Here is a 23,715-nt window from a genome sequence, read left to right on the forward strand (position 1 = left end):
CTGAAGAGTTTGGAGAAATGCTGAGTTGTACTTTTCTAGGTTTCTCAACCATAAAATCAAAGACTAGTGCACGTTCTGCTGAAGATGTTGCTCTCTTGTACCCTCTCCTAGCCCCACTTTCAAATGTTAAGCTGCTTGTAGGCATACCTTGCCTAGAACGCTTTAGGCTCCAGTTCTTAGACAAGCGAGGAGTCATACAAAGTTTTAAAGATAAAGGCCAGTGAGATCAGCAAGACAGATTGGAGTGGGCCTCACCTTAACTGTGAAATTAGGTGTAGGATTTATGTACTCCAGATGAAAAATGTTTGCTTTTCCTCTATTGGCTGCTGCTTCTCTGGACAAAGCACTTATTCATTCTTCCAGGAGCGAAGGAGTGGGGGGCACTGAGTGGAAGAGAAGGAGTGGTTACGCCCAACCTGAAAATGTGCTGGCTGCAAGTCAGGTTTGGCAAGGCCTCTGTAAGCTCTGCTTTGCCCTCCATACCAGGCAGACAGCCAGTCCTCTCTCTCCTTGCCTGCCCCCGTGGCTGCTTTGACTATACATGGGCTATATAGCATAGGAATCTCAAACTAGAAGCTTCCCTCTTTACCTACTCTCGCAATGGGTGGTGGAGGATGTGTGAACCCCTTTCTGTACAACCCCTACTTTATGAAAGGCCAAAGAATCTCACATTGCTGACACACTCTTCAGTCTGAATGCCTTAACTGCACTAACAACAGTTGCAATCCTTGCTGTTTAACACGCGGCTAAAGTGCCTGATGTGTGTTCTGTTTCACATACACAGAAGCTTAGTACTGAGACCAAATACATCATACTGTATTTGACTTTTCATCAATGAGAAATGTTTCTAGACTTGGGGTGTGTGTGTGCCTCCCCCTGCCTGCATCCATGAAGGCTGATGCAATAATAACATGAGCTTTCAAGGTCTTTTAAGGCTCTTGTGAGTTTGCTCCAACAGACTTAACACAACTCTTGCTCTGAAAATTGACTTGCCCTTTGGTCAAGGTGGACATGATTTCCTACCCTACACAGATCTTTTCAGCTCTGAATAATTAGCAGCTGTAGCATAAAGTATATAAAACACAAATGTAATGTTTACACAATGCAGTTTTTCTAGACAGAAAAGATGGTAAAGCTACCAGGAGTACAAGTAGCAGCCAAATGTATAAGGAGTAAGAGAACTACACCATTGTTGCCCCACCTCCCTCTTTGCCCCCCCCCCAAGTTTATATATTTCCAAATCACATACAAAATACGTTGATACAGCTGAGTATGAAGACTTTATTTGACAAGGCAGGCCCGGAAGACATGCCTGTACCAAAACAAATAGGACATCAGCTTCTTAATCATTCAGCTAGAAGCTACTTGAGTACAGAATGCTGGGTTCTCTTTCCCAGCCGGTGATGAGGTATCTTGGTCCCTTGTAAGAGCAGCATCCTGCTGCTTTGGGGAGGTGGTTGACAACAGCCTACAGCGCAGGTGAAGCCCAGTAAGGTGCATGCTAGGCCACCAGTGAGAATGGCAGGAGGACCTTCAAGCAAGTTCCAAGGCAGGCGATGGCCCCACTGCGGAAGAGTTTCCGAAGGAAGGAGGCAGGCACGGAATTGGAATGCAATGAAGCCTTGTCCAGTCTTTCCTGTAAACTTTGAACCACTGGAGGTCCCTCACCTGGGCTTCAGTTCCTTTGCTGCCTCTATGCTTACCCCCACACACACTGTGGGCTCAGATGCGTGTCATGTCCTGCCCGGTGGGAGGTGGCTGTATCGCTTCAAGCTGGCCTATGATGTCAGCAATGTATGGGCGCTCTTGGGGATTCACCACCATCGTCGAGGAGAGAAGGCGTTCCAAAGCAGGCGAGTACCTGAAATTCAGAGGCACTTTGTACCTGGTCTGTCTTGGATCAAGGACAACCTTCCTTCCACACAGCCATTCCTTACCTGGTATTCTGGGGCACGGTGAGTTGGTTCTGCACCGCCAAAGCCACACTGTCCCCCTTTTGGAAGATCATGTCGTAAGGCCCCTCTCCGAACATCATACAGTACAGAACGCAGCCTAAGGACTAAGCAAGGTGAGAGTATGAATAATAAACCAAAACAAACCACCACAAACTGGCTAATAAATGTAAAAAAGGAATTTACTAGGATAATAGCTGAATAAAGGTTAACTAATGACCACACAACCAGAAACATGTTACAATGCCATGTGCAGATCAATACTGGTTCTGCCAAACACATGGAATAGATTATATGCTCGGTGAATGTTCCAATGTCTGAATAACTGAACCATTCAACAAATGGCTACGGTCCAAGCATTTAACAGTGTCCTGATGCCAACAGAAAAATGTAAAGAAGGTTCAAAACAGTTTATAAAAGATGAACTAAATGGAGAGTTCTTCAGTAGGTCTAAGGTTGACACCCCCCTGATGAAATTAACATGGGTGGTTGAAGGAAGGAGCTGGATGAAATGTTCTTCCATAGGTCTTATATAATCACCACCATGATGAAGTCAACACAGGTGGTCGAGTAAAAGAAGACCTGTCCTCTGGATTAGCAACAGGTTTCGCCACAAAGCTTCATCAGTTCGAGGCTAATCAGACAGAACTGTTAACACAAAATAAGAAAGTAGAGAGTAGGGACAAAGCTGGCTCTTGAATGGGAAGGCACCTCAAGGACAGGATCTCCCTCCCTTGCACAGGGACAAATTGGGGTATTGCATCCTTTGACTTAGGTGACTTAAGAGGTTTTTTTCCCCCTAAAGGGAAATGGAGGATCCTTACCCAGATGTCAGTACGTTCATCAATGACACATTCACGCTCCACAGTGAACAGCTCTGGTGCTCTGTATGAGATGGTGCAACGTTGGGCAGCCCAGTCCTGCAAAATAAATTAGAGGGAATTCGCTTTGGGTTGCTTTGGGCAATATAAAGTGACTAACAAATTTAATAAATAATAAATAAGACAACAACTTAATCTCAAATACAGTGTGTGAGAGAGGGAGAGGGAAAGAGAAAGTCAAACAGGCGGCCTTCATCTCAACTTTTTTCCTCAGGAACATTCCTGCAATGCCTATAATTTAATGTAGTGACAGTAGCGTTAAAGTGAATGATTGCAGCTTACCAGAGAAAAGAAGAAAACCTCGGACTCTGCCTGCCCACAGGACTCTCAATTCCACATATACTTTGAAGTGATAGACATTATGATTTACTTATGAGGAAGATGATAATAACTTTTTAAATTAATGACCCATCACAGTTGATATGTTAGTTTATTTGCCTCTTGTTGCAGCCCTAACCACGCCATGTGGGATGGAAGGGGGAATGCTGTTAATCTTTTAGAGACACAACTTATGGTGACTTTAGTTGAGGAATAGGTAGCTTCTGAGAACTTCGTGAAGTTTTTTTAAACTGCTCTTTCCTCTGTGGAAATTTTCCATGTTACAGAAGCAAAGATTGCATAGTATCACATTGATTGTTTTGCATGGGCAAACGAGATCACCACTTGCTAACATTCCCTTCCACTCCTCTGTTTAATTGCAGGTGTTGAGGGGACTGATGCCTGCCCGAGCTCCTTTTACAATTAATCTAATTTAGAGGGTTCTTCACCATCTTTGTTGGAAGCAGCTATTCTCCCATTTACTTTTCACCAGGCTGCCCTCCTACCTGAACAGTCATGGCCTCCCGCAAGCTTTGCACCTCAATGCGGGCCTGATTCATAGAGCCCAGGTCCATCAGCAGCGGTTGGTCCTCATCATCCAGGAGCACATTTGTAGGCTTCAGGTCTCTGGGGAAAAAAAAGATCCTTGATTTGTCCAGCCACAGAACAATCAGAGCTTCGAAGTCAGCTTTGAACCTCTTACGTCCCCAGGCGCTGGCTTCCCCTATTGCAAATACTGCTCCATGTCAAAATGTGGTCCTTTACCTTTGCAAACTCTTGTGTCGGTGCTGTCAGTACTGATCTACAACTGATCACCTACGTCACCCACTTCCTCTGCCCTCCCCACACATGGGCTCTGCTCCAACGGTCCAAATGCCCCATGCTTTCTAGACCCAGCTTCTCACCTGTGTGCATAGCCCTTGTTATGAATGGCCTGCAGGCCCCGGCAGATGCCATGAAGGATGGCCAGGATCCTCTCCTCCGGCATGAAGGCGTCTTTATCTCTCAGAGTTTCAACTTCCTGCCAAAGGGTCCCTCTCTGCAAAGAGAAGCCCAGGCATGCTGGTGATGGGGATCACACATATTCTCCCCAAAAAATACCGGATGAGGAAGAGATCCTCTATTAGTGCATTTAATGTCTTAGGCACAAACCCTCCACCTGAACAGGGTTGAAGGAAGTGATTTCCTAGAAGATGGCACCATCCCCACTCCAATATAACCGAGAAGATGCAAAGAAAGCTTTTGGGGACAGCGGCTTTGGAGCCATCCTGATTGCCTAACCATTCCAAAAGGCACTTATTCCTGCTTGACTATGGGTCACCATGCTTCCAGCTCTGAACTTGCCCTATCACTCTGCTGGGGTCTGCTGTTTTTAGGTGACTATTCTTGTGGAACTCTCTGCCAGGGCCAAAATGCAAGCATAGCAGAAATGTGGGAGCACAGTTGAGCACAGGACAGTGGAGTAAAATTACAATAAAGACAACCTTTGCTTTCAGCTTACTGATCTGGGCTGAATTTAGGAAAGGAATGGATACCTGAGGTTCCAAGCTGACTTCACAGGGGTGCTGCCATGCCCATCCCATTGTGTAGAGAAAAACCAGATCAGATTATCTGATCCCCTGAATATTGTGGCAGCTGCCACCAAATGTCATGTGCTGCCATGTTACTAAATCCTTTCAAACTGAAGCAGCAAAGTCTGTAAAAGCAGACGGAGGCCCTTTACCACAGAGGACAGCTCTGGCATCTGGCCAGTAGAAGTCAAGGAGAATAACATGCGCCCTGAGGCTATGGCAGCCAAAAAGGAGATGAATCTCAGGTTTCAGCTTGTCCCTTATGCTGTCTAGTACCAACATGAAACTACTGGGAGAGGTCATCCAACGATTTGGGATTGGGTACCATCTATATGCTGATGACACCCTTTCCATTCTGTACCTTGGGAAACCTCTATTGGTTTATTTTTTTTAACTTGTGATTGCAGGCCACCTAGGTGGGAGTCCAAAGGGCAAGATGAAAACAATTTTATAAATAAATGCTATGGGACTGATTGCAACTGGTGTAGAAGCAGGGCTACATCAAGTGGCTCCATCCTGAAAATGGCCTAATGTATCCATCCTTGGTGGGAACCAGGCAGCTGCTGGAAGAGACCAAGCTCTGCAACTACGGTCCCAGTATACAACACCTCCCAGCCTTGCATGATGTAGCCACAAATACTACATTTCCCAGCATGCGCTGCTGTATCCACCTGCACCTTACACCCCACTCACCTTGAGGAAAGGCAACAGGAGCCAGGCCTCGTGTTTGGATCCCCTCTCCACCATGGCATGTGCACACAGGGTCAGGATGTTGGGATGCTCAAAGAGAAGGTGCATCTCTACCTCATGCATGGCCTCCTGGCGATCATCCTTGTCATGGCATATGATGCGTTTCAGTGCATAGAAGCGCCCATCGTGCAGCCCCTCTACTAGGTCCACATAGCTAAAACCTCTGTGTGGGGAGGAGGTATGTCAAGAACAGAGCAGGCAGCTTGGTAGGGAAAATAAAGGATTCTTCTTCTCCTCTCCTGCTGTCTGCATGCACAGTCCTCTGCTCTAATTTCACAAAATAGTGCCATTACATTTTTTCGCTTGAGGCTGTCATCACTTTGGTGTGATCTTAGCTTTTTGTGTGCACACAAGATCAAGGGTGACAACAGCACAAATGAGAGAGGGCATGGGGAAGGGGGAAGCTGAGGATTCCTTTGTCATCGGTATGAAGGAAACTCGGAATAGGAGATTTTTAAAAAGAGGAAATTATGCATCCTTCTTCCCCTCCAACAATCAACTGAGGAATAAGGCATTAATTTCATGCTGTGGCACAGGAAAGTATTTGTGCTCCTCTCTATCCATCACCACAGCTGGCAAACAGTCCAAAAATACACAGCAATTTAACAGGTTTATCAATAACAATGAGGGTTTCAACCATACACTGAAAGTGCCCCTAACCCATTGAGAATGAAGGTTGGAGGATAGATCAGAGCCGTCTCATCCATAGGGGCTGGTGGCGCGGTGCGCCAGGGCGCTGGGCCCCCCAGGGGCGCCCCCGCGAGCCCGCCAGCATACCGGGCGCCCCCTCCCCAACCCGCACCCGCCCCCACAGGTGGGCGGGCGGGCGGGCGGATTGCAAGCCAGCTGCCCTCGCCTCCCCAAGCCCCAGCTGGAGCGCTGGAAGGGCGCGCAAAGCCCAGCGCCGCTCCAGCGCCATGCCCCTCATCCCCCGCTCGCCCACCCCCCTCCTGAGGGGCGGCCAGAGCGGGAGGGAGGCGGGCGGAGAGGCCGATCCCTCTTCCCTCTAAGACACAGCTGCAGTGTGCAGCTTTCCTGCCTCTGCCTCAGGGTCTTACTGCCCACCCATTTGTCTTGTGTTTTCGGTTGCTGTGTTTGCTCAGATCGCGGCTAGGAATGAATTAGCAGCCGTGTCCTTTCCCCTTCCGTTGCTCAGCGTTTGCCCGGCAGCAACTGACAGCTGCCTCCTCCTCCTCTTCGTGCTGAGAGAGAGAGCGTGCTGGCTTGGGGGGCGGGCGATAACTTTTGCTTTCCTTTCCTCCCTCCCCTTAAACCCCGCTCCTGCATCGTCTGACCTTCCAGACTCATCCTGGGGAGTCTGGCAAAAAGTTCTAGCCGATCCCTCAGCCCGTGGGCTCCTTACTGCTTCTCCTTTGGAGCCATCTGGGTAGCAGGAGTATATGGTGGGGAGGGTGCTGGGCGGATCTTTACACCCCACACCTCGTATGCTAAAGATGGTCCTGGCTGGGTTGACAACTCTGGAAAAGGGGGGGGGGGCGCCGGAGGAATCTTTGAACCAGGGCGCTAGATACGCTTAAGACGGCCCTGGGATAGATCACCCTATATCCTGATGCTTCCTGCAGTTTCATCTGAAACATCAGACATTTACAGTCATCAGAAAACAACACCACCACCACCACTGAGCTGGTCTGACAGCCTAGCAGTTCAGTGTGTTTTAGTTATCTAAAGGATGACATAGAGGAGGGAGGATGTCTGTTTACCAAGACTACTGAAGGAAGACCAGCAGGTTCAAATTGCAGCAAAGAAGACGTTGGTTACATATCAGGAATAAACTTTCCAACTGTAATGAATGTGTAAGCAACGGAACAAGTTGTTCAGAGTAGTTGTAGCTGTCTGCAGAAATATTTGCAGCTTAATCCTAAGCACATTTACTTAGAGGTAAGTTCAAAGGAGCTTACACCAAAGCATGAATAAAATATTTGAGGGGTGATTTGCCTCTGCAGTGGATTTGGTAGATGGGGTGGGATGGGGAATATGTGTCCTCCAGTCACAACCAATATGAACAATAGTCAAAGATGATGGAAGCTGCAATCTAACAGCATCTTGAGTGCCAAAGAATCTTCACCACTGGACTTCACGGACTCTAGATGATGTACCTTCCAGCTTTATCTCTTGCTAACAATGACAGTGCTCAATGTGTAGATGAGATGCATGAAAGCTTAGTCCTCAGTTGTCATATACTCACCCTTCCCCAAGTCTATGGATTAAAAGGTAACGTTTGTTATTGATGGTGATGGTTCCCCTTGAGCAGATACATAGGGCTTGGCCCATGATGGTTGCTCCAACATCCTTCAGGTCCTACAGAGGGAAAGAAAGCAATATTTATTCATTTATAATATTTTGTTTCCTGCCTTTTCATAAATGATGCTCAAGATGGCTAACAGCATTAACAATTTGAAGGGGCTGCATCCAACAAAATATTTGTGTTCCTGCAAGGACTTCTGCTTGTGCATTAGAATTTCCCCTCCTCTTCCCATGTTCAACCCCACAATCTGCTCCTGAGGATTGGGGGAGAAACCCAGAGGATATGTGTGGAGGATGCAGAAAGAGGGCAAGTTCCATTGCACAAGCTGAAGTTCTTGCAAGAATGGGACAGCTTCATTGGATACAACTCATAATATAACAAATACAATGGAAACGTAGAAATGAGATTGCAACTTCATATGTCTAGTTACAGTAGTCTCTCCCCTTTCCAACCCTAGAGAAAGGGAAAACCCAATTTTTCATCTGAGCAGGAAAAGAATGAATGAGATCCCTCCACCATACCACGCAGCAACATGCCTATGTTGGCCCATAACATATCACCTTAGGCACAAGTAAGTCCTACTGAATCCAATGTGACTCAGTCCTAGGTAAATAGAGTTAGGATTGCAGTCTAAATCGTGACACCAGCTGAATTATAAACACAGAGAACTCCACTCAGGCAAGGAGAGGAAGTGAAAATGTTTCAGTGAATGGCTACTAACAGTGTGTTACAGTTTACAGTTTTTAAAGTGCAAGTAATAAAATGAAACATTTTGGAAGCACCCATGGCAAGCTCCCTATAACACAGTACATGCCTTTGTAAATTAAATAGTTTCTAACACTGGTTGGTATCTGGGGTCCGAGGAGACCTAGTTTTTCCTCTCTCTCCAGGTGACAGCTGGCAACGACAGCTCACTTTACAAACACATGACACCAGCTTCCTACTCAAGTGACCTCCAATTGAATCATTCCAATTTGAACGAGAGGCTGCATTCTGGAGTAGGTGGAGGATGGGCAGAAACAGCAGAGAGCTGCTTCCCCACCACCCAGGAGTAAACCACGCGTGGGCGCTCCTGAGATGAAGGGTTTGTCATCAACATCTCCCTCCCTCCGCAGTGCGGTGCCTAAGGTGACTCCGCCGCGAGCGGAGGGGGGTACACTCTGCACATGGCTAGAGGCACGTTCGCTTTCGTTGTTATGTCATTTTGTTCCAGTGCTGAGCCCAGACATTCGGACTAGGTTCCCGGAGTTGAGCCCGGGCTCAAAATGAGGGGGAAGGGAGCTGAATCACTGCCTTGAGGAGCCCAAGCGAAGCTCTCTTTCTGGCCCCAGCAGGCTGCAGCCAGGAATAGCGAAAACCCACGACCCTGTCACTTTTCCTAAGGCCCCGCCTACCTCCGGAGATGGGGCGGGGCCGAAGAGGAGTGGGCTAAGGACTCACCCGTCTCTGTCCGGCGCACGGACGCTTCCGAGGGAGCTTGAGCGCGACAGAAGCCGCGCACTCCGCCTCTCGACGTCATTATTTCGCGCCATCCGCACTGCCGCCCGCAGAAGGTAGCCTAGCAACCGTTCAAGGGGGTGGAGCAGGGGCTGCGGGAGCGAGAGGGCAGGGAGCGTGGAAGGGAGGAAACTGAACAGGAAATGGGGGGAGGGGAGGAAAAAATGAGTTTCAGGAGCAGAATGTCCTAGTTTAGGGGACAGAGTGTTGTGATTGGACGTGGTTAGTGGATTCTGGTCTCCCATGCGTGTTTACTGAGGAGTAAATGTGTTGAATTCAGTGAGACTTATTCCCAAGTAAATGCACACCGTCATAAACACTGGTTTACCTCACAGGGTTGTTGTGAATATTTGTTATTCCTTTTTTCATAAAATTTGCACACCTCTTGTTTCTTTAACCCCTCCCCTTTTGAACACCCCTTCTGAATCCTATGTAAGGCTTCAACATTTTATTTTTGTTACGTTTTTAACCTAGTACTCTTGTAAAGAGCTAAAGGAAGCATATATGCGGCCCCCTCTTTATCCTCAACAACCCTGTGAGGTATGGTAGGTCGGTGGTGGCTAGCATGTCACAAGCAAGAGACTGCGGCCAGGAGATTGAAGGAAATCAGCGGCCAGTAGGCTTGATCTTTATTGTTGCAACAAGACTACCACATGGAAGAAGCAGAGAGAAGCCCCAAACAAAGGATGGCTCCCTGTTTTTATAAATTTCCCAAATTACCCATAACACCCTTAGTAAAACATCATGCATTTATCATAACTATGTCAAGACAGGAGTGCCTGGCGTGCTCTAGTCCATGGGGTCATGAAGAGTCGGACGCGACTAAACAACAACAACAACATGTCATAAATTGGAAGGGGTCTTCTGGCAGAAACCTGAGCACCAGGTTTGCCCTGTCCCTCACATGACCTCCACCTTCCAATCTTTAGGCGAAACAAAGGTAAGTATTTACATTTTCCTGTTTCCCCAGCCACATTAAGCACACCCTTTGTCTTGACCAAGACCCCAACCCACTAAGGTTGGGTTTGGGATTGTTCTTAGAATGACTACCTGTTCTAGTACTCAGGTGCCAGGATGCCAGAGATTATCACCCAGGCAGTGGGACACACTGAGTAATGGTAATGGGTTTCAGGCTTCAGGGATTATGGCTGCCCCTACCCATGTCCCAAGCTCCTCCCCTGCTAGCCATTTTCCTTCTAAGTAGAACAATGTTGGAATGGTGTAAATCCATCACTGCAGTGATTTTATATGAATTTCTAAAGTTTTCCCATTGACCCAGTACAGTACATAGAAACATTTATTAGTGAATTGCTACATTTGGTAGCAGAGGCTCTTTGTCTTTGCCTCCTAGTATGGAGAGGCAAGGCTTGTGGTGGTGGTGGGAAAGATCTCTCACCCCCCTTCCAGTATCCTGGTAACAGTTTATATTTCAATGCATATTTTCTCCCACCAAGTTCACTACACCAGCCACCCACAAGACATGAAGGAGAATTAATTTTACTACCACTAAGGATGATGATGATAATGATAAAAATAATTTAATTTCCTCGGTTCTCAAATATGAATATGAGAAGGGGGGCACTCCATATAATGTCCAAGTAATCCCTCTGATTTAGAGTAAAACTAAGGTGGTATTTCTGGAACCTGATGTGTTTCTCATAACTTGTACCAGTCTGTGACTCTTGATGAGACCCATATTCCTAGAACATCCTATCCCTTTGTGAGGTGGCACGGAATGTGGTGACATCAAAGGTGATATAGCTCCGGTGTGGAAAAGATATGCATCATCCTGCGGGTATACAAATGACTCCTGCTGCTGGACACAGTAATGCAAAGGCCCTGTAAGTAAAAGGCTCTTTAGATGACAGGTGAGTTTTTGTAAGTTGTGTTTAAAATACATATTAAAATGTCACACAACAAGAAGGAAAAACAAATCTATAATAATCATATAAAATGTACCACAGTTGTTCATAGAATAGTGTAACAAACAGGTAATACTATCTTTATTTTTCGGTAGAATATATCCAAAATGATATTAAATGACACTTACTCTTGTATGTTTTCTCCACAAACATGCCACCAACCCAAAATTAGCCACAGTCAAGTGATAAAGAGTCAAACCCATTGACAGCATTCCTTAACTGCATTGTCTGCTGCCTGAATAGGTGATGTGTTGGATAGAAAAGAAAAGCATTCAGTTAGTAGACAAGGTTTTGTTTGTGCCTATATTTGGGACTGGGAAAGAATCCCCCTCACACCAGTCAGGTTGGTAAGGACCCTAGGAGATTTGGGATTTCCATTGTAGTGTGTAGCTCAACCCATTTGTGTAAGTCTTTTCAAACTATTAGCCTTGCATGCACCTTTCTGCAGTGCACTTGCTCCCTTTTTCTTGGCAAATTATAGTTGGAACTGTGAGGGGTTGGTGGATGAATAGTTCTACAAGGTGCAAGGTGCAGACTGGCAGGCTTTTCAGTCCTCTTGACCTCTATAATTTTATCACCGGTTACTTGAGTTTCTCTTAGGATTCTGTTTTGGGGAGTTCACTGATAGAGCCCGCTTTGCCCACAGAATCTCCCAGGTTTAGTTCCTTGTGACTCCACATAAATGGATTTCAAGAAGCAGGGCTGAGAAAGACTACTGTCTTTCCAAGACTATAAAGATGCTATAGAGTAAACAATTTCTGGTCTGGATGACCAGTGGTCTGACTTTGTATTATAAAATACTATATGGCTCAGCATCTCATTCCTTTAAAAAGGATCAATTTATGCCAGTGGGGTGCACAGGTCAAGGAAGAGAGGTCTCTAACATTCATTGTTGTTAGGAGAAATTGCAACCTGTTTTAGTATTGTTATGAGTTTGGAAGTGGGTATGCTGTATGACTGAGCCCCTCTTAATTCCAGATCCAGTGTGGATTAAATTGTTGGAATAGCCAGCTCAGCCTGGTAATGGCCTGCTATGTGTAAGTCCTTGAGGGAGCAAAGGGGTGGCTCTGTGCCAGAGGGCAAATGGGTGGGCCTCCCTTCCCTGGTTGGAAAGACAAAAGGACAGAGTTGAGAGTTGAGATATGTGAACTAGAAGCTGGTGCCAAAAACAGTGGGTTGCAAAGCCAGGGGGGGGAGCATCTGGCCTGATTTCTGCTGGAATCAAAGACTTTGGCTATGAGACAAGCAATGCCTTCTGGGGGTGTTAATGCTGTAAACCCTTCTATTGTAGGCTCAGGTTGTATATATGTGTAAATAAGCCATATATCCTAAAGACACTGCAGTCTTCACTTTGCCTCATTCCCAAAGGAAACACAAACCCTGGGTAAATGAACCCCTAGAACCCCTGGAATCTTGCACTGCTCAGAAACTGGGGTGGATGCAACAGTATTAAATGTGGGAGCAGGAAGGCACCAAGGAAGCAATGATTATAACAAACAAACCAAAAAGTAAAGGAGACTAATGGAAAACCATCTTGCAGCTTCTCTCAGAAAGAAAAATAAGCACTGATTAATGATAGTGGATTAAATGTCAAAGTACAATTTAATTGAACAGCTGGAAGTTAAAACCGGACATGTCCATATTAGAAGACAGATCCCAGGATTTAGCAGACCGTGCAGATTAATCATTGCAACAAGCTGCTGGTTGGAGGGAAGAACCGGTAAATTTTCCATTACTCATGGCCTTCAGAACAAATAGATTATTTGGTTATTTGTAATGCAATAGCCCCCCAGTATTACCATAGATTAGAGCATTCCTTAAATTATCAGAGGGAGGTCAGACTAGATGTTCTCACTTATTCTTCTGCTGTTGCAGACTAGATAGGCATGTCAAGTCCTTGGGTAATCACTGCATTTGGTGTAGCTCATTTGGATAATTAATTTAACTTACAAAAAAGTCCACATTTTGTCTATATGTATAAGGGAGAATTAAAGTCCCCTGAGGCTGCATACATACCACATATTAAAAGCATCCAACTTTCCCAAAAGAATTCTGGGAACTGTAGTTTGTCCCTCGTGTAGCTACAATTCCCAGCAACCTTAACAAACTACAGTTCCCAAGACTCTTTGGTAAAAGTAACATACTTTCAATCCATGGTGTGTACAGAGCAATAGAAACCTTAATCCTTTGTGCCATTACCAAAACAAGATGATTGATGCTTTTGATCCAGTGGTAGACAGCTGTGCAGTGCACTGCCAACTCTGCTGTCTCTCTACTTCTATCCACTATATAACTTTGAGCAGCACAAACTACCGTTTCTGATGATTTGAAGAAGTTTATGTTTCTCATACTTCCGTAAATTTGAGTTTGGGAAACCAATTCTGTGTTCCAGTTCCTCTGTGCTGCTTCATAATTCTCTCCCCTGGATTTGGAGGGAGTTTTGTTCCTCATAATTTCCTCCTCTGATTTATAGTCACTGACTCTGCATATAGTTGCTGGCCTGGGACATTGCCTCCCCTTTTCCGCCTCTCTGTTCAAATAAGGCCTGTCTTTACTTACTTCCCTCCTCACAGGGACCATCCGGAGGAAGCACCAGGCCTGCCCACTAGCTTGTCATGTGATGACTCCTTGTGACTCTTGTCCCGGGCTGAAGTTGTAACGAAAGAGATGGAGTTGCGGCTGTGTGTTTTGATGGTGGTGTTGGGAGGCCTGCAACGCCAGGTAAGCAACAAGAAGGAGGGTGTTTATTTGGAAGAAACAGCTGAGATGGAACCATCTTAGACTGCCTAGGGGGATTTTAGGGATTTCCTTTTCTGTTGCTTTAGATTCCCCACATGCTCTCCCCCCAGTCAAACTGAGCTCAAGCTTTTCCTTACCTTTTCCTGGTTCCTTTCCGCCATCTATTATTTTGCCTGTTGTATAGTAATGGGTTCATATTGGGAGTTCCCCAATATGTAATCAAGCCATGCTGCTTAAAAAAAAAAATCCCATTCAGCCAAGAAAATGGCTGCAAGGCAGAGAGAGAAAGTGGCTACATTCCCAACTGTCAGATTCTTGGTGAATTGGCCAGTAATGAGGAGCAGTCTGTACTAGTGGAAACAATTTCAGGGGCAGGACAAGATAAGGCAAACCAAATGACAAAAACTTTTTTTGTGTGTGTGTGTGAATATTTGCAGAGGGTAAAGCATAGCACTGGAAACAGAGATTTGAGTGGCTTCAAATTATGATTTAGTAAATGGGCCACACGTGAACTAGTGATTAAAGTGTGTGTGTGTTGAAGTCTTGGAGGGAGTGGGTCAGACTTGAACCTCAGGTGCACATCTTGACTGGGATCTTAGAATTGATCTTCCAGGATCTGGATAATGTCTCATAAATCCAGGAGGATTATTTTCAAAGCAATCACATTGCAGACTTACCCACAAAACAGTCCGTGTCAAGCTTACTACCCAGGTTCCATAGCCAAAGAGATGACATAAATATATCTTGCTATGGCAGAGGGGAAGAGGATGACATTCTCTATTTGATCCTCCCAGCAGGAGATGGGACGACGTTTCAATTTTATACAAAAAATAATCATATTCTCTTTCCCCTCCTGTCCTGAATGCCAGGCCTCTTCAACAGACCGTTCCTTCCGCATTGATTATGTGAATAACTGCTTCCTCAAAGATGGTGCTAGATTTCGCTATATCTCAGGCAGCATCCATTACTTCCGGGTCCCACCTGCCTATTGGAAAGATCGGCTCCTCAAGATGTATATGAGTGGCCTCAACGCTGTGCAAGTGTAAGTGACCAGAAGGGGAAGTGTGTCTCTTGGGACTTATTCTGTGCCACAGTGAAGGACAGAGGCTCATGACTGCATACAGGTGCTCCATTTTTCTCACTGTACAGTCCTCACTGCAGGCTCTGGCCAACATTTAGAGCAGAGAAGCTTATGCTGTCTGAAAGTGGAGCTGGCCCAAGTACAGGAGGTTCTTTGCACTGAAAACGTGCAGCCAAGATGACAAATACATGAGCCTGTTCCAGTACAGCTTTCTTTTAAAATGGAATGACCTCCACTCTTCATCCTAACCTGACAGCTGAGGGAGAAAGAATTCTGTTCATGCCCCCTCTGCTCCTTGTTATATTTAAATGTTTGGCCATAGTAGACTGAGAACCAGTTGTAGATGAACTGCAAAGTTGGAAGATGGGTGGTGTTTCTGGCACCTATAATAATTACATTGCAGAGGAAATGTCAGTGGGGGTAGCTATGCAAACTATACCTACTGAAATTCCCTCTTCTGCACAACTATTAAAGGTGCAAGAGCTGTGTCCTCTTTTGGATCTGGACAGCAGGCCATAAGTGTGTGTGTGTGTGTGTGTGTGTGTGAGTGTGATGTACAGTATTTAATTTGTATACCAGCCTTTGTCTGTATATCTCAGGGCAGTTCACAACATAAAATTACAATATAAAAAGTGTAACAAATTCCTGCCCTGTTAATCCTCAAGCATCTTCTGGGGTGTATCCTCCCTGTCTCAGCTTCTTATTTCAAACTGAAATGTGTATTTTCACCCTTCAGCTATGTGCCCTGGAACTACCATGAGCCACAGCCTGGTGTCTACAACTTTTCTGGTGACAGAGACTTGGAAAAATTCCTGAACTTGGTAGCCGAGTTAGGCCTTTTGGTGATCTTGCGACCTGGACCCTACATCTGTGCTGAATGGGAGATGGTGAGTGCTGGGCAAAAGATTCAGATGGGCTAAGACTCATTTACAGTACCTGAATGCTGCACAATTCAACTCTCACACACAGGGTTGCTAGCCTCTCCTGAGCAAGTTATTGATCATTTTATCCTCTTTAACTCCTTACCTTGCCTTACCTTTCTTGGTTTTTAATCTTCAACTTTTTCTCTTCATTATATTTCCAGTTCTTGATCTCTACACATTTTCTTGCTCTCATGGCTTCAGCAACTTTTTTATGATAACAAATCTGAAACCTACTTTTTCCACCCTGGATTCTTGCCTTCTGACCTTTCGACCATTTCTTATTGATTTGGAGCAGGAGAGGAGCAACTATGGACCCTGACATTATTTGAACTGTTTACCTCTTGACCTTCTTTCCTAGGGTGGCCTTCCATCCTGGCTGCTGACAAAGCCAGATATTGTCGTGCGCACAACTGACTCAGGTAAGATAGAACTAGAGGGAAGGGCAGACCCTCTGGATCTCACGTTCAATTCTGTAGATTTATTTCATAAAATTTATATACCACTTGATTAGAAAACCTCAGAACGGTTTGCAAAAAGATCAGTGGTGGGGAACCTGTGGCTCTCCAGATGCTTTTGGATTCCATTTCCCATCCACCCCAGCCATCATTGTTCAGGAATGATCAGAATTATAATCCACGAGACCTGGAGGGTCGTAAGTCTTAAATGGTTGGTGTCTTTGTGTGGTTCTGGCTGCTAGAGGGCCAGTCATCTGGGCCTTCCAACTTCCATGTCTCTTCCACAGAATTAAAGCAGCCCATGTGAGTGGTATATAATGGCCAAAGGGCACTTCCAGACCTTTTCTCTGTACACAGTACCACAATTACCAATTCTTGTCTTAGCAAGGTGTTGGAAATAGGGAAAAGGAGCCTCAGTTGTTGGCTGAGCAAGCTGATTCATGCTCCTAGATTACCTGCAAGCTATGGACAGATGGTTGGAAGTCCTGCTGCCCAAGATCAAGCCTCATCTCTACCACAATGGAGGCAACATCATCAGTGTCCAGGTGCGTGCAGTATAGGCGCTATTCAGCATAGGCTCCTGTCAGGCATTGGTGTGTTCCTGGGCCTCTGGTTGCACCTTCAGAGGTTCCCTGATGTGAAACATGTACCATACTGAGCCCTAAGTAACTTACTATTGGAGTACAAGTGTATAGCTTTTACACCAGGCTCTACTTGGTGGATCTCAATATTTCAGTTAAAAACAAAGACAGAAGACTGCTCACCCCTGCCTTAAACCACTGCTTTGTGCCTGCCTCCCTCTGTCCAGTAGGAGGGACTTGTAAACAATAAAGCCCTTCAGGCACCCTGGGAACTTTCAAGAACAGTATTTTTTTCCTCCTTTACAAAGAGCGGAGGTGCACCTATTTGGGTGACCAGCCTCCCGTGCAAATTGGGTTGGGCATCATCCTGCAGATCCAGTGCTTGACAGGAGAGGCTTTATACAAAGACTTATCACACGCCTTTTTCTTTGGGCAGGGTGTGGGCTCTGAGTCACCTTTCTTTAATGCCAGCTGTTCCCCAGGTAGGTGGAGAATGAATATGGGAGCTACTATGCCTGCGACTATAACTACATGCGCCACCTACTGGCTGTCTTTCGTGCCTACCTGGGCAAGGAAGTTGTGCTCTTCACCACGGATGGCACCTCAGCGCCTGAGCTCAAGTGTGGGGCACTGCAGGGCTTATATGCCACGGTGGACTTTGGACCAGGTAGAGTGATGTTGGATGAGCTCTGATGCGATTGGTAAGAGGTAGGAAGGAATCTTGCTTTGACTTCTGCTCCTTTCTTTGCCCTTTGACAGAAGAAAACGTGACGGAAGCATTTATGCTGCAGCGACTGTTTGAGCCAAAGGGACCACTGGTGAGAGGGTCTGGCCTTTCCATGTAGAAGAATGGCATCTCATGCCTTAAATTATACTTATTTCTTCCTTGGCACCCATCTCCAAAAATAATCTGGCTGCGTCTTAACTGAGCCATCTTCTGTTTTATTTCCACCCCTTATACTTGACTGCCATGACCCTTCTGTAAGCAGTTTCCAAGGCAGCCAGAGAGTCATGTATGTGAAATCCTCATTTGCCCCAGCAGTTACTGAGCTATGAGACCATAGAGCTTGTAGTCCAGTGCTTTCAGGAGCCTCTTGATAGGCTATGAGCTGGCCTGTCTTCATTGCATGAAAGCAAATTATTCCAGAGCCATAATCCAATCCCATTGCTGTGGACCTTATCACACTAAAAATTGGTTGGAAGTTGCATATTGCCCAGTGTTGCAGTGAAAGCTACAGTTACACCACATAGCCTGTCCTGGGCATTATAGGTGTGAGGAAATCTCCGTCTGGTACAATGAGATTCCAACACACGGGAGGGAGGAAACTTGGTATTTCCTATTCCCATTACTTTAGCAGAAGTGATGGAATTGACCTGTCTGCTACTGCTCCATAAATGTTTTAATTCTGCCTTCCTCCTAGGTGAATTCTGAGTTCTACACTGGCTGGCTGGATTACTGGGGTGAGGCACACTCCACAAAAAGTGCTAAGAAAGTGGCTCACAGCCTACAGACGATTCTAGAAGTGGGAGCCAACGTCAACATGTAACCGTGAGGCCATAGGGGAGAGTGGGCAGTGGGGCACAAGGGATTGTACAAAGAAACAAGAGCTAGTGCCAAGATGCCAATCCGTAGCTCTTTGCTTCATCTTGTTAACTGTGAACATCTCATTTTGCCCTTAAAGGTGTGTGCACACATTTTCACGTCTTTTTTGGCCATTTCCATAGTGGACAAATTTCCCCTGCAGAACAAGAGTAAGGTGCATGGTCTTAGACAGTGCCCTAGGCCAAAGACTAGCACACTTCTATTCCAAAGCATTCCCCAACTGCTGCACCACATTAGTTCACATCTATTTGTTTCCTATTCCACTGCCTGTCATTGTCCCTTTATTTAAATAGGAGGGTAACTTCCTGTGATATCTGACTTTCTTTCAGGTATATGTTCCAAGGCGGCACTAACTTTGGTTACTGGAGTGGTGAGTTTCTGGCTTCTTAGGGCAACTAGGGAGACTTAGCTTCTGGCCAGATGATGGAGGTGTTGGGGGGCACATAAGAGGTACTTTTTTCTCACACCTTCTCTATCCAGGTGCGGATTACAAGGATGGTTACAAACCCATAACTACTAGCTATGACTATGACGCACCACTCTCAGAGGCTGGAGACCCTACTGACAAGCTGTATATCATCCGCTCAGTCATTAGCAAGGTAACAATCCAGTGGTTAAGAGCGGTAGACTCGTTATCTGGGGAACCGGGTTCGCGTCTCCACTCCTCCACATGCAGCTGCTGGGTGACCTTGGGCTAGTCACACTTCTTTGAAGTCTCTCGGCCCCACTCACCTCACAGAGTGTTTGTTGTGGGGGAGGAGGGAAAGGAGAATGTTAGCCGCTTTGAGACTCCTTCGGGTAGTGAAAAGCGGGATATCAAATCCAAACTCTTCTTCTTCCCTCTTCTATCAGTGGGTGGAATGCAGTTACTGAAGTAAAAGGGGGCACTTATTTTATCACTGAGCTTTTAGTACCACTGAAGTGGGTGCATGTATGCAAACACAGGGTATGGATTAGAGTTGGATTTACACCAAGCTCAGTTCAGTAACTTGTTACCATGTGCCTGGTGCCAACCTTGTCTGGTTTTAGATGCAGAGCTAATACATTTCTGATTGCCCAGGTTTTTGGTTCTTAACCTATACTGTATAGTTCTATGGGTATGATTTATGACCTGTTTTTGATGCTAATGTTTTAATGAGGTGGAATCCTTTTTATTATTGCTTTTGGAAGAAGATCTTCATACATTTGTATTTTATATTTATTCTGTGTACCTGGTTTTTAAATGGTTGGCAAGTTGTTTGGTATTTTGAAATACTTTGTAAATTGTTTTGAGACATTTTTGTAGAAAGTGATGAATCAATGCAATAAATAAAATAAATAAGCAGCCACCAGCCAAGCAGATGATTTGAGGAGGAAGAGGGAACAAGTGTTTGAGAGACTGTGTGTGTGTGTGTGTGTGTGTGTGTGTGTGCGCGCGCGTGTGCGCATGTAAGAGGTTCTAACAGCATAGCATCTTTACACAAAAGTTAGTCCTACTCAGTGGGGCTTGTTCCCTGTTGCACCCATGCCATACATGGTTTGGAAGTTGTAGATGATGTACTTTAGCACAGGCACAGAAATACAAGGTCCTTTTAGTTTTCATTATTTTTATCCTACCCTTTCTCTAAGTTCTGGGTACCTTTGCAAGGGTCTCCTACCCCCCTTTATCATCACAAGATACTGGTGAAATGAGTTAGCCTGGGTGATTGGTCTGCTGGTGTTCTGCTTCTGACAGCAAAATGTTTTGAGCTAGCTTGCTTCCCTAACTACCAGCCCAACTCCCTTGACATGGTGTTTTTTTTTTTAAAATAAAAACTTCAGTTTCAGGAGCTGCCTGCAGGACCAATGCCACCCCCTACCCCGAAGTTTGCATATGGCTATGTATCCGTACCTCAGGTGAGTGAGAGCTAGAAACCATTCCCTTACAAGTGCATGTCTTTGGTTGGATAATGGAGTGATTTTGCTCTCTTGTGGGCGCCTTCCTGAACTTTCAGTGTGTTTCAGCTGAGGTGCAAGTTGGTAAGGCAGGAAAGCAAACTGGGGAGAAGTCTGAAGGAAGTGAAATGGGAGCTGGTGGAAAGCAGAGGACCCTCTGTGATGATGGTATATGAGAGACTGCACATGTAAAGATAGGTACAGGGCCTTCTTGGTGGTGACACAACAGACTCATCTTTCGATTGTGCTTAAAGTGGTTTTTATTTCTGAAAGCATTTTATGATTGACTCTACAATCTTTGTTTGTTTTATCCTGTTTTTAGTGTTGCTGTATCCTTGGCTTTGGGGTGATAAGAAAATTAACAATAGCCATTTGGGTGGGGAGGGGAGGATACTTAAATAATTTAAAGGCAATAAATGAACCCATCCTCCTTTCTGTAGCGTGTGGCCTTGCTGGATGTTCTTGCCATTCTCTCGCCTTCCTTGCCGTTCTATTCCTCCTATCCTATCACCTTTGAAGCTCTGAAGCAGGTAAGAAAGTAGATTAAGAGTCTGGGTCAGCAAAGGCCCATGGCTATTTCTGCTTAAGAGTCCCCAGTGGGATTGCAGTTGACACCTCTTGCGGATTCTGTTCTGCATTCCAGGCCCATGGCTTCATGCTCTACCGGACCCTTCTACCACAGGAAATCGTGGAGTCTGCCTTGCTCAGTGCCTCTGGGAATGGGGTCCATGATCTTGCCTACGTTCTGCTCAATGGAGTAAGGTGGAGAGTGGGGACCTTCCTAGTGGGTAGGGAAGATTATTACTTAAGTAAACTGAAGGGTATAACAAGTCCTAGGCCCACACTCTGGTTCACTGCATTTTCATAGGATGGGTCAGAGCCTGGAGCACACAGCTTTGCTTCAGCTCTGTATTGGAGCATCAGCTAACTTTATTTCTTTCCTGCTTCAGGAGTACCAGGGGACACTGGAAAGAGACAGAGTGAATGGGATCAATATATCGGGCCAGCTTGGGGACACATTGGACTTGGTGGTGGAGAGCATGGGTCGCATCAACTTTGGGGCCAATGACAGTGACTTTAAGGTGCATTTGAAAAGGGAGCCTGGGGCTACTACTGCCAGAATAGCTGGCTGAAGGATAACACTTCCACTATTGTCCACTGAAGGCATGCATGGTTGGCATGGACTTAAAGGCTGCTGTCTCATAAGCATACGGGAGTAACTATGGAATTCAAATTGTAATACTGTACAGTCATAATCAGCATATTACTATGGCAACCACAGGAAGAAAAGTCATTAAGTGGTCCACCAAGGCACTCGGCAATTTTCAAGTGGTCTGTGGAGAACCACTGGGCTAGAGTCTAATGAAAGAAGTGAGAGCCTTCTCTGCGTTTTGGAATGTTGTATTGTGCTGCCTTAGGAAATGGGCTACAGTAGAGCTGAAGTGGGGCAGTCTCACTTTTTAGTCGCTGCAAGATCTGATGCGACTCAAGTCAATAATGTGAATGGCAAAATACTCAGGGGTGTTGAGGTGCACTGCTGTGCTGGTTATTTGCCAGCTATCTACTCCACCATCTTCTCCTGTGGGTGCTTTTCTAACCTTATTCTCGACTGCACCTAACCTGCCTCTAACTTATCTTTGTGCCCAGGGTCTGATCCACAATATCACACTGGGTACCTCCATACTCAGTGACTGGATCATCTACCCCCTGGATATAGACACAGCTGTAGCCCATGCATGGCCACCAACTGCCCGATCAAGCAGTGGGCACAGAGGACCTGCTTTCTATACAGGAACATTCACAACACCGGGCATCAGTGAGGACTCCTACTTGAAGCTCCCAGGTTGGACCAAGGTACTGCAATCCTCAGATTAACTCCACAATTTTATTTATTTATTAAACTGATAGCCACCAGTGCTCAAAACTCCCATTGTTCTAGGCACAATTTGTGACAGGGAATTTCATTAGTGCAAGCAGTTTCTGCGCTCTGGGCATAGTACTACGCCTAAAATTTCAGATTAAAACTGCAGAGTGGAAGGAAAGGAGGACCATTTTCTGCCTCCCCACTTCCAGCTATTCTCTGAAGAATGAAGAAGAGACCCTCTTAAGAATATTAGGGGGGTGGGCAGGAGTAGACGACCATATGAAAAATGAATGTAATATTTTAGCTGCAGCTCATTCATTTTCAGCTTTGTATTCTTGTTATAAAAAGGGCGCCTAGACATTCCGTTGTTGCACCCATAACCTAGGTTTAAGGTACCATTTAGCTTCTAGCTTTCATATCTCTATTTCTACGGCATCATAATGAGTAGACCAAACTTCATTGAGACAGCTATGTTCTTTCCCTCAGCTTTTCTGCTGTGTCTAGTTATGGGCAAAGGGGCCCCTGCCACCCAAACAGCTAGTTGCTGCTCTTACACCACATTTATAATCTTAAAACAGTGGCTGGAGAAAGGGTAATAGTATCAAACTAGTGGTATATTAAATGTTAAGACCATGGACATAAAGTCAGTCTATGCCCACCTACTCCCTAAGAGATTGTGCTTAAAATCTGTGCAACGAGTTTTGAAGGAAACACGTTTCCCACTGCACCCATCAAGCTGTGTTTGTTTCAAAAGATCTGGGCATAAATAACAGTAGATAAAAAAGTGGTTGTTGGAACCAAGAAGAGTAGTGTTTCATGGTGCTCCAAAAAATGTATTGTCTTATAAAAGCCCCTCTCACGTTTTCACCCAGGGTCAGGTCTGGATCAATGGTTTCAACCTGGGCCGGTTCTGGCCAGTTCGTGGACCGCAGCAAACTCTCTTTGTGCCTGGCTCATTCCTCAGTGGCTCAGCCATCAACACTCTCGTTGTTCTCGAACTGCAGGAAGCCCCAGATAATCCCAAAGTGCTTTTCGTTTCCCGCCCCCTTCTCAATGTTACCTACAACTACACCCACAAAGACAGGAAGTGAGAGGAACTACTGTCCAGCTACGAAGTTGCTGAGATCTGCATGTGTTACTCCAAGGGGAAGACCATCACAATGTAGGAGGCAAATGAATAGAGGGCACTGTCAGATGAAGATTTTGTGCTTTTAAAGAGTAGCCCAGGCAAAAAACAAAAACAAAACTAGAAACAGATTGTAAGTATTCAAAACCCTTCAGCGAAGTATCCTTCACAGCTGCTGCTGTATAGGGCACATTACCATGGACAGACTCTTGGTGCCTTAATATGGTGTTTTAGGTACTGGACCTTGGGATTAAATATTCATACACCTACCA

General features: G+C 45.6%; 2 protein-coding genes across 9 annotated transcripts; one reads left to right on the forward strand and one right to left on the reverse strand.

The window, feature by feature from the left end:
* Positions 1–1,256: 1,256 nt before the first annotated feature.
* Positions 1,257–9,282, reverse strand: STK16 (serine/threonine kinase 16). Of its 2 annotated transcripts, none has more exons than XM_033160359.1 (8): positions 9,179–9,282; positions 7,679–7,791; positions 5,416–5,635; positions 4,057–4,190; positions 3,658–3,778; positions 2,777–2,872; positions 1,938–2,059; positions 1,257–1,861 (listed from the first exon to the last, which is right to left on the reverse strand). In XM_033160359.1, the coding sequence occupies exons 2-8, from the start codon at positions 7,762–7,764 to the stop codon at positions 1,723–1,725; spliced, it is 918 nt and encodes a 305-aa protein (XP_033016250.1). In that variant the 5' UTR covers positions 7,765–7,791; positions 9,179–9,282; the 3' UTR covers positions 1,257–1,722. The 2 variants fall into 2 exon arrangements, with proteins under 2 accessions (XP_033016250.1, XP_033016245.1); XM_033160354.1 differs by lacking the exon at positions 9,179–9,282 and adding an exon at positions 8,578–8,722 and having other exon boundaries at positions 1,723–1,861.
* GLB1L (galactosidase beta 1 like) lies at positions 9,194–23,712 on the forward strand. 7 transcript variants are annotated; one of them, XM_033160310.1, is made up of 17 exons: positions 9,194–9,291; positions 13,731–13,878; positions 14,766–14,938; positions 15,714–15,864; positions 16,259–16,319; positions 16,806–16,900; positions 17,423–17,603; positions 17,696–17,754; positions 18,358–18,479; positions 18,869–18,909; positions 19,020–19,138; positions 20,340–20,414; positions 20,894–20,983; positions 21,097–21,210; positions 21,404–21,535; positions 22,101–22,307; positions 23,190–23,712. In XM_033160310.1, exons 2-17 carry the CDS (start codon positions 13,825–13,827, stop codon positions 23,406–23,408), a joined length of 1,893 nt encoding a protein of 630 aa, XP_033016201.1. In that variant the 5' UTR covers positions 9,194–9,291; positions 13,731–13,824; the 3' UTR covers positions 23,409–23,712. The 7 variants fall into 7 exon arrangements, 6 of the variants coding, with proteins under 6 accessions (XP_033016201.1, XP_033016210.1, XP_033016228.1 ...); XM_033160319.1 differs by lacking the exon at positions 9,194–9,291 and adding an exon at positions 10,112–10,175; XM_033160295.1 differs by lacking the exon at positions 9,194–9,291 and adding an exon at positions 10,752–11,103.
* The last annotated feature ends 3 nt before the right edge of the window (positions 23,713–23,715 follow it).

Source organism: Lacerta agilis, chromosome 1 (genome assembly GCF_009819535.1).
Source record: "Lacerta agilis isolate rLacAgi1 chromosome 1, rLacAgi1.pri, whole genome shotgun sequence".
Taxonomy (NCBI): domain Eukaryota; kingdom Metazoa; phylum Chordata; class Lepidosauria; order Squamata; family Lacertidae; genus Lacerta; species Lacerta agilis.

Excerpts from the sequence above, each read along its gene's own strand:
- GLB1L (XM_033160310.1), top strand. The coding sequence starts at position 13,825 with ATGGAGTTGCGGCTGTGTGTTTTGATGGTGGTGTTGGGAGGCCTGCAA. Across the intron at positions 14,939-15,713 it reads GGCCTCAACGCTGTGCAAGT|CTATGTGCCCTGGAACTACC; the intron begins GTAAGTGACCAG and ends TTCACCCTTCAG. Across the intron at positions 20,984-21,096 it reads CCTTTGAAGCTCTGAAGCAG|GCCCATGGCTTCATGCTCTA; the intron begins GTAAGAAAGTAG and ends TCTGCATTCCAG.
- STK16 (XM_033160359.1), bottom strand. The coding sequence starts at position 7,764 with ATGGGCCAAGCCCTATGTATCTGCTCAAGGGGAACCATCACCATCAAT. Across the intron at positions 2,873-3,657 it reads GGGAGGCCATGACTGTTCAG|GACTGGGCTGCCCAACGTTG; the intron begins GTAGGAGGGCAG and ends TTTATTTTGCAG. Across the intron at positions 1,862-1,937 it reads ACCGTGCCCCAGAATACCAG|GTACTCGCCTGCTTTGGAAC; the intron begins GTAAGGAATGGC and ends TCTGAATTTCAG.